At 44.9% G+C, this 10,261-nt stretch overlaps 1 protein-coding gene across 1 annotated transcript; it reads right to left on the reverse strand.

Annotated features, from left to right (window-relative positions):
- Positions 1-8,936: 8,936 nt before the first annotated feature.
- LOC120928143 (olfactory receptor 52E8-like) lies at positions 8,937-9,927 on the reverse strand. The gene has a single exon (XM_040339256.1). It carries the CDS (start codon positions 9,888-9,890, stop codon positions 8,937-8,939), a length of 954 nt encoding a protein of 317 aa, XP_040195190.1. The 5' UTR covers positions 9,891-9,927.
- Between the last annotated feature and the right edge of the window lie 334 nt (positions 9,928-10,261).

The following is a 10,261-nucleotide window of genomic DNA, read 5'->3' on the forward strand; positions in this document are numbered from 1 at the left end:
GGTGACGTCATCACGTTCTGGAGGAAGGGCTCCGCTCCATCTGTTCGCCGGCCAGCAACAACCAATTTTAAATGCTCGTTTTGTACTTCAACAATGTGAGTACCTGTTTTATATACTTTGTGGTTTTAAATAAATCTTCCCTGGCGGAATTACACTATGTCCTGCTATTTCCATATATGATCGTATGGTGGTGTGCCGTTACCTCTGCGGGAACAAGTTGTAGATTCGCATCCAGGGAGTGGGCTGTCTCCCCAAAGGCCGCGGCTAGGTTATAGTCTACTGCTCTCTATTTCAGTGTATCTGGTAAGCGGCTTGAGATTATGGTGGTGGGCTCTCACTGAAGACTGAAGTGATTCACGGTGGTGATGGAAGTTTTTCATGTGTAACAGCCTCATGCAAATAGTGTGAAGGATATTGACTTTCTCTCCCCACCAACAGAGTCCTTATTGAGGAAGGACAACAATATTATTATATGGACTATTGTTTACACTGAGTCCGGGTTTAATGCGCAGCTTTAACCTCCTTTTTTTCCCTTTAAATCCCACTACCAGGTTTCACCTCTGTGTTATGCAACTATCCATGTGGCTTTGTTTGGAGGATAAAAGCTTTGCCCAATCAGGGCACAGAATGCACTGTACAGAGCTTGTGTATTGAAGGGTGTTTGTTGTGGTGAACACCTGGCAACACCCTGCAAATTCGGGTGTTCGGTGAACGGTAAGTAGAAAGTGTTCTTTGGCATGAAAGAAGTGCATTATCAACAGGACATCTGTGGGAACCTCTGCTGTTCGGAAAGAGGCTTTTGGAACTATATGGACTTTATCCATTGTGAGCTCCAGAGCATTTTTTTTTTTCGCTGTCGTATTTTGAATATCAGCAGTCATGCAACACTGCACTCGTATATGTTTATAATTTTTTTCACACAAATGGAGCTTCCTTTTAGTGGTATTTAATCACCACAATTTAATTTTTTTGCTAAATAAATGAAAAAAGACTGAAAATTTTGAAGGAATTACGTAAGACTACACTGCCGGGTTCCCTTACATGCAATGGAGGTGGCATGTACCCGACAGCTGGTCAAAACAGACAATTATTAAAAGTCAGCAGCTGCAGCTGCTGGCTTTTCATTTTTGCAGCAGTGGGTGGACCTCTGCTTTTAAGTTTATAATTAAATGTTTTTTCTTTAAAATTTTTGGTATTTTTTCATATATTTAGCAAAAAAAAAAACAGTGGTGATTAAATACTGCACATGCGCAAGGCTCCGCTCTTCTATCCTACTGGCCGGGGGAACGTGGCGGAGGGAGCCTGGGAGATGACCTCAATACCTGCAGCTGAGGCTCCCGGAAGTGGAAACAGGATACCTGTGAAAGGTAGGAAGCCTGTCTCCCTCTCTCCCCCCCCGGAGGCACCGGAGGGGGGGGAGAACAAGGATCGGAAGTTTCACTTTTGGGTGGAACTCCGCTTTAATTATTACATTTTGCAAATGGGTAATTTTTTTCCTTCACTGATGTGCACTGGTGGACACTGGTGAAGCGGCTCTGGTGGACACTGGTGAAGCAGCACTGATGATCAGTGCCTTGATTATCAGTGTAGATGTCACACAGGCCGGTTTTCGACTCTCTCCTCTCCCCTCGCTGCCAGTGTGAAGAAAAGGAATGCTAATAACCAGCTTGTGTTTACATCGTGATCAGCTGTGATTGGACACATCTGATCACGTGGTAAAGAGCCAAGCAGTGGATCATTACCCCAATCTGTGATCAGCTGTGTCTGCAGGTCGTGCTGTAGCAGTCATTCGGCTATAGCGTGGTCGGCAAGTGGTTAATACACAGGTGATCTGCATATGGAAGCAGTTTTAGTAGCGAAAGGATTTCTATTTCTGTCCATCTAGTCCTGAGATCGGCCGCAGAGCATAGCCTTGTCTGGTAGGGTAAGAGAACTGATTTCTCTTCCGTTCATGGACGGACACAGCAGCCTTTGACCTTAGGGTTATATCCGCTTCCTTCCAGGAGAGTTAGGCAGAAACAAAGCACTTTAAGTGTTAACAACACTTTCCTCAGTGCAGCTCCTCTCAGGGGGCGTTGTTCCCCGGGTATAACCCACACCCTGCTCTAGCAGCTCCAGTTTTTTTCTGCCTAACAGGAGAGTCAGGCACTCCTGTACTCTGGAGATTTTTTTCTTGCAATTTTCTCGCTTTTTATTATTTTGTTCCTGCACTTTTGAATCCTGTGATTCTTCTATCAACAGCCGACTGGGTGACAGGCTGGGTCTTGATTCTTGTAGTCCCCCATGTTTGGCCATCGAGCATGTGCCGGCCCTCAGCTCAGCTCTGGGTCGTCCAGGACAGGCCCCATTGCTCCAGGGGCGGCCGGGGAACTACATGTTCCAGGACACACATATGAACGGTCTCTATGGCTTTGTCACAGTGTGTCTGGCCGACAGCCATGCCGTTAGTGGACGTTGTTTCTGTCTGGGATACCTCCAGCCAGTGGTCGCAGGACAGGTAAGTAGTGGCCCCTTGCTCAGTTAAGGTGGTATGGCTGGTGTTTTCCCTGGGGAGGTCGACTGAGGGTCCGCCCTGCTTTCCTCTCTCCCCTTCCTCTCCCCCCTTCCCCTGACTGGGTTGCGGCTGTGAATGGGGGCCTCCTGAGTTTTCTTTATTACCGCCGGGGCCCATGTGGTGTTGGGGAACTGTGTTGTTACTCTGGGGGGTGCTGCTGTGTGCTGTTGTGTTGTATGAGGTGATTTTTACCTCAGATGGCGGCCATCTTGGAAATCTCTTGGTCTCTTGTGACAGTTTTAGCGCTGTGAAACGCTGTGATTCTTCCCTGAGGTGACAGACACAGCACAGCCAGCACATCAGAGCACACCTCAGGTTTTCAGCTCTCTCTGCAGCTGGGTGGGGTGGTGAGTCCCTGGGAGGCCTCTGCTTCTATTTTTGCAGCCAGGAGGTGACCGGTGGGTTGTTCTGTCTTGCAGTACACAGCGGTGGGGCAATATGGAACCTGAACCTGGTGTTTCTGCCCCAGCAATGCCTGAGTTATACTTTATTCCCCTGCTCTTGCCGCATCTGTTGAGGCAATGTCGGCTGTACTTGAGGCGTTTCTCGCCAGGTTTGAAGCAGCTGGTGCCCAGTAGGTGGGTACAAAGTACCCCCTCCCTGAGCCTGCTTCTGGGGATGTCTCTGTCAATGCAGGCTTAACCCACATGGACTGTGAGGATGACTCTGCCTCAGGGTCAGTAAATGATAGAATTTGTTGGAGCTCTTATTCTGCGGTGCGTGATACTCACAAACTTGAGGATTTGGCGGGAGCACCAGTTGCGCCGGTCCCTTTTGGGTTCCGCAAGCCACCCAGCACCGCAAAAAAGTATTTCCCTGTGCTCCTTATTTGGAGCATTTGCTATGTAAGGATGGGACACGCCACAAAAAGTTTTTGCTGTTCCTAAAAAACTTTGCGGTTCGTTATCCCTTTGAGGAGGACTTAAAAAATAAATAAAGTGGGTCTCTCCTCTGTCAGCGGACCCTCCTTTGTCCAGACTGGGTAAGGCCACCACATTGCCTGTGGTGGGAGCCTCCACTCTCCTGCTCCCAGGAGAGTGGAGGCTGTGGCCCGCTCTATGTTCACGGTTGTGGGTTCGGCTGTGAGACCGGTTGTGGCGGGGTCTCTGGTGACTGAACGGGCAAAGTTGTTGCTGCAGAAGCTGGAGGAGCAGGATGCTTCCGAGACCTGCAAGGACCTGGCTGAATAATTGGTTCAGGGTCTAACATTTGTCTGTGAGTCGGCCCTGGATACGCTTCCCTTGCTTTCCAGAGCCTCCGCGGTGGTACTACGCCGCCTTGCGTGGCTGAAATGCTGGTCTGCGGACCGATCCTCCAAGAAGGCCTTGGTGGATTTGCCCTTTAAGGGTGAGCGGCCTTTTGGGGCGTCCCTGGATGACATCATTAAGGATGCCACAGGTGGTAAGAGCACACTGCTCCCACAGTCTGGGGAGGGCAAGGAGCCTCGTCGTAGGCAAGGGCCCTCTTTTACTACCCCAAAGCGTTTTTTTCATGCGCCCTGTGCTGCAGGAAAAAGTTTGCAAGGTGCTAAGGCGCCCGCTGCAGGGCAGAAGCGCCCCTGGTTCTGCAAGCCTGCGGACAAACCTGCTTCCGCATGAAGGTCTGCACTCGCCCAGATACAAGATAGAGTTTCTCTCTTGTCCACCAAACAGATTTTTTCCTTCCAGCCTCCAGTTTCCTCCGGTTCGCCGGCAAGAGCTTGCATTGATGTTAGGCTAACTGGTCTGTAGTTCCCATGGATATATCTTGGTCCTTTTTTAAAGATTGGTGCTACATTGGCTTTTCTCCAATCAGCTGCTACCATACCAGTCAGTAGCTTTTGGTAAAAATTAGGAAGATCGGTCTGGCAATTATTTGACTGAGTTTCTTAACTGAGTTAGGGTGCAAGCCATCTGGTCCCAGTGACTTATTTATGTATGTTTTTCAAGTCTGCTTCTAAAAGTCCGACTGACTTTTTCCATCGGAAATTCCGACCGTGTGTATGCCCCATCTGACTTTTTTCCGAGGAATTCCATTGGAGTTTAGATAGAGAACATACTCTGATGGAATTCCATCGGCATTCCGATGTTAGTTTGGTACAATATTATTTTATTATTTTCATAAAATATTACAGGGGTTTTACCCTATACACAGCAGATATATTCATGTGAGGGCTATCTACATATACTAGTAGAATACTTTACATCTTCTTACATATCTTCAATACATATCTTTTTGATACACAGCAAAAGACAGAAAAAAGGGAAAGAGAGTAGTAAAAAAAACAAAAAAAAAAAAATAAATAAAAAAAATTAAAAAAAAGAACTAGAAGATAAGAAAAAAAACAGGAAGAAGGGGGAGAAACAAAAAAAAAATGTTAGTTTGGCCGGGCAAAAGCCTGATCGTGTGTACGGGGCATTATTTTTCTTTATGAGTTCTTTGTACAGTCGGAATGCTGATGATGTCCCATCAGCCTTATATTTTTTTGAAGGCCTTCTCTTTTGCTTTTATATTCATTTTTAACGTTGGCGTTAAGCCACCCAGGGCATTTAATACCTCTTTTAAATGTATTACCCTTTGGGATGCACTGGCTGATAACCCTTATTTAAAGGGGTTGTAAAGGAAACTTTTTTTTCCCTAAATAGCTTCCTTTACCTTAGTGCAGTCCTCCTTCACTTACCTCATCCTTCCATTTTGCTTTTAAATGTCCTTATTTCTTCTGAGAAATCCTCACTTCCTGTTCTTCTGTCTGTAACTCCACACAGTAATGCAACATCCGGGGAGTCCTCGTTGCAGTGACCCAGGTCCTTAAGAGGCCACCAAGCTTTTGAGACTCACTGTTGCAAAGCAGTTTTGAGTCCACAACACATGGTAAGAGTACCCTATCATTTATATGTTGATGCCTTGATGATGAATAGTGTGTTTATTTAGTGTGACTATTAGCGCAGTTTTTGTTTTTTCTATTATGTATTCAGTCTAGTCGTGCAGTGTGACAAAGAGCCGCCACCTCCTCCTTGTCCTTGTCTGCGATGGAACACTGACTCGGTTTCCCAGCAGTCAATGTTCAGCCTATCACGGATGGGGATGAGGAGAAGGCGGGGCTTTTTTACACTGCATGGCCATTGACTAGACTGAATATATCACAGCGCCAGGAGATAATAAGGCTGCAGATGGGCACAGCGCCGGGAGATAATAAGGCTGCAGATGGGCACAGCGCCAGGAGGACTCGAGTATAAGCCGAGGGGGGCATTTTCAGCACAAAAAAATTTGCTGAAGAACTCGGCTTATATACAGTATATACTTTAATACAGTTGAAAAGCTCTGTCGAAAAAGTAGACTTATCCTTGAGAAATGTAGATATTAGCCAGCACTCCAAGGATAATCAATTGATTGTGATATGATCTTCCTTAAATAGAAAACCGTTTGGACGAAATCGATGATCCTTGGTGTGCTAGCGAATATCTACAATTAATATAGAGCAGGGGTGCCCAACCTTCTGAAGGCCGAGGGCCACTTAAAGCGACTTAGTAACCAGTTGCGGGCCACAATGAGCGGAGTGGGCAGATGACAGGTCTGTGTCTGTGCATGTGCCAAGCAGACACAGCCCAATCTACTCTATGGGCTCTCTGATCTAATCAGATGAAAGGGGACAGATCCACTTCTGTTTTTTTTAGCAGATCGGATTGGAGGTAGGCAGGTGTAAATGGACAAAAGTCTGTTTACATCTGCCGATCCATAGAAGTGAATGGAGGGTCCGATTGGGTCAGATCGATCGCTTAAAAGGGGCCTAAGGCTGCTTTTATACTGATGGTCTCTGGTCTATTGCGGCGCAGTGTACCTGTGGTTTTCCTGCGGTTAGCTGCACTTTGCCATAAACGTCTATTATATCTTGCAGGTGTGGTGCACTTTCTGAAAAGCCGATTGCTTCCTCTACCGCCAGCTTTATTTACAACACTGATGCTCTCAGATGGAAGGTCAGCAACCTGCAATCTGGGCTTGCCAACCAGCCATCCCAGAGCAGGAGGTCGCGGGCCACATCAGAGGGCTCCGCGGGCCACTGGTTGGGCACCCCTGGTATAGAGGTTCCAATATCCAGCTGGTGATCGCTACAGCACTCGGTAGCCTAAAGAGATTATTCCAGGAGCGTGTGTGATGGGAATATGGACTATATGTTATTCTTGAGCTATTTCATCCACTGATACCAATAATGGGGCATAACCCCCCCCCCCACTGGCACCAATGAAGGGGGCACAATTCCTCCCACTGACACCAACAATGGTGCACAATTCCTCCCAAGGACACCAACAATGGGGCACAATGACATCAATGATGGAGCACAATTCCTCTCATTTACAGCAATTACTCTCACCGAAACAAATAATGGGGCCAAATCACATTAACATTGGGGCACAATTCCTCTCAATGACACTAAAGGTGGAGCTCAGTGACATCGATAATGGGGTACAATTCCTTTTAATGACACCAACGATGGGCCCAACTACAGCAGTAGTGGTTGGAAGAATAATCAACTCCAGGCTCGACTATGCAACCGCCCTTTACCTCGGACTCCCAAAATACCAGGTTGCTCGTCTACAAGTCGTCCAGAATACGGCGGTACGACTTGTAACAGGAAAAAAACCCTGGGAATCAATCACTCCCTCCCTCAGGTACCTCCACTGGCTGTCCGTAAAGAACCGAATCACATTTAAGGTGCTCTGCCTGACGCACAAATGTGTACAAGGAATTGCTCCCCAATATTTATGTGAGAAAATAAAATACCAAAACCCCAATCGCGTTCTCCGATCTACCAACCAAAATCTACTTCAAATACCCAAGGCCTGCTACAAGTCCAAAGGAGAACAAAGATTTGCAGTCCAAGGACCTCGACTGTGGAACACATTACCAACCAATATCCGAATGGAAATGAATCACCAGGTCTTCAGAAAAAAACTCAAAACCCACCTATTCTGAAGGCAAAAAATCGAAGGAAATGGATACCAAGCTCCTTGAGGCAATTCAGTTTGCATGTGTAGCGCTACACAAGTTTTTCACTCACTCACTCACTCACATCAACAATGGGGACACAATTCCTCCCATTTACACCAATAATGGGGCACAATTGCTTTCACTGAAACAAACAATGGGGCATTATTTTTTCCTACTGACATCGGGACCATTTCTGCTTCCACTTGCCACAGTCCGGCCCCCCTAAAGTCTGAAGGACAGTAAACTGGCCCTTTGTTTAGAAAGTTTGGAGACCCCTGTTCTTGAGGAATTCACATTTTCGATAACAAAAAATATATATATTTTTATTTCCTCACTATTATGGTTCAAAAGGGGGGAAGGGAAGAGGACCAGAGAGGAAGAATAGGAAAAAAAGGAGGAAGAGAAGGAAAAAGGGGGGAAAAAGAGGGGGGGGGGGTAGAAACACGAGGATAGCACTCACATGGGCCACATCTGTAATTATATTAGGAAAGAAACAATATCAAGCAGGTGGACATTGATGGTCAGACTTTCAGGCTGAGGAAGTATGTTTTTTTAAAAAAATATAGTTTAATAGCATATAGATAAATTGAACAAAATATACAAAGAATAAAAATAATAATACAAAAAATAATGTTGATTTACAACAATTGACCACTGTACATTTCTCAGAAGTCGCCAACGCACGTTTCGCCGTGGGGCTTCTTCAGGACGAAGACGAGGAGTACAAGTTTTAGCAGAGAGATAGAGACTTATATGACTAATGATCCTCTAGCGGATGCATCCATGGGGCATATAAGACACAGGTGGAGACAATCAAGTCAAGAAATAAGCTTCAGTAAAGGTTTTCACATGTCGAGAATCTTTGGTTGACCAACAAGGGGTCAAAATAGAGATCCAGGGATTGGAAATTATGCACCACAGGGAGAGTTGTAGCTCTAAGGTATATAGTCTACCTTAGAGCTACAACTCTCCCTGTGGTGCATAATTTCCAATCCCTGGATCTCTATTTTGACCCCTTGTTGGTCAACCAAAGATTCCCGACATGTGAAAACCTACGTGAAGCCCCACGGCGAAATTCTGAGGAATGTACAGTGGTCAATTGTTGTAAATCAACATTATTTTTTGTATTATTATTTTTATTCTTTGTATATTTTGTTCAATTTATCTATATGCTATTAAACTATATTTTTTTTAAAAAACATACTTCCTCGGCCTGAAAGTCTGACCATCAATGTCCACCTGCTTGATATTGTTTCTTTCCTAATATAATTACAGATGTGGCCCATGTGAGTGCTATCCTCGTGTTTCTACTCCCCCCCCTCTTTTTCCCCCCTTTTTCCTTCTCTTCCTCCTTTTTTTCCTATTCTTCCTCTTTCCTAATTTATTTCCTCACTATTTTAGTATTAGTTTTATTTTTTTAATTTGGTGCAGGAGTTTCTGAAGTGCATCCACCCTTTTTGAAAAGTAAAACCATTTTTGATTTCAGGGCCTTCGTTCTTACCCCAAAAACTAGAGGGTTCATTAATGGAGGAATCACAAAGGAAGGCATACACAGCCCAACATGGGCACGGACAGGCAAGTTGATGGTGCCCAACCTGTGTCGGATAGCCACAAAGAAAAATCCGAGGAGGAAAATAGAAAAATTTATCAAGTGTGTGCCCAGGGTGTGCATTGCCTTGTGGCGTGACTCTTTAGATAATCTAAGACAGACAATATATATACGCACATATGAAAAGACAATGATTAACATGAAGAAACATGTGATTACAATGGTAATAATTGTTCCGTATACATTAACAGTGGTGTCTGTGCAGGCCAGGATAAAAATTGACATGTTATCACAGAAAACGTTCTTGATTTGTGTCCCACAAAGCGGTAGTCTCATCGTTAAGAGAATGGAAACCAAAAGTAAGATGAACAAGACCAAAGAAGAGCCGATCAAAACTTTGATTACCTTTACACTGGTCATTAAGGTAGCATATTGCAATGGGTGACACACAGCCACGTAACGGTCATACGCCATGACGGAAAAAGTCATAATCTCAAGGTGGGCATAAAACAGGATGAGCAAGGATTGGGTCAGGCAGCCATCACGGGAAATGGTCTTGGTAGAAGTCAAAAGGTCCATCAACAACTTTGGAAAAAATATGGAGCTGCCAAAAATGCCGTTGAACACCAGGTTACAGATAAGAATGTACATGGGTTCATGAAGACTGGGGTTTGCCAATACCACAAACACAATTACAATACTCAAGATCAAAATACACAAATAGATAACACTAAGAAGAGGACAGTACAAATATTTGAGTCCTTCCATCTCTTCAAGTCCAAGAAGCTCAAGGTCTTTCCTGATGGTGGAACCATTCTCCATTGTGACTCGCTCAGCTTAGAGTAGGTGTTAAAATTTGTATCCTGGACAAAAGGCAAACAGAATACTTAGGAAGGTCATGAAAGACATCAGTCATAACATTGTTAAGCCATTAAGCCCAGAGGTGATTCAGTTCGCATGTGTTGCGCTTTACAAGTCTCTCACTCACTCACTCAAAGTGCTATTAAATGCAAAACCAAAAAAAATATTTTACAGCTTACCAATCATTAGATGTGGTGGCTGCGTTCATTTTTTTTCTTTATGCCCCGTACACATGAGCGATTTTCTTGTGGAAAAAAAAATGATGGTTTTCAAGCTTGTCTTACGTACACACGGTCACACCAAATCCCGACAGTCAAGAACGCGGTGACGTA

Source organism: Rana temporaria, chromosome 2 (assembly GCF_905171775.1).
Source record: "Rana temporaria chromosome 2, aRanTem1.1, whole genome shotgun sequence".
Classification (NCBI taxonomy): domain Eukaryota; kingdom Metazoa; phylum Chordata; class Amphibia; order Anura; family Ranidae; genus Rana; species Rana temporaria.

What these genes read in the sequence shown, in the direction of transcription:
- LOC120928143 (XM_040339256.1), bottom strand. Translation starts at nt 9,890, where the DNA reads ATGGAGAATGGTTCCACCATCAGGAAAGACCTTGAGCTTCTTGGACTT.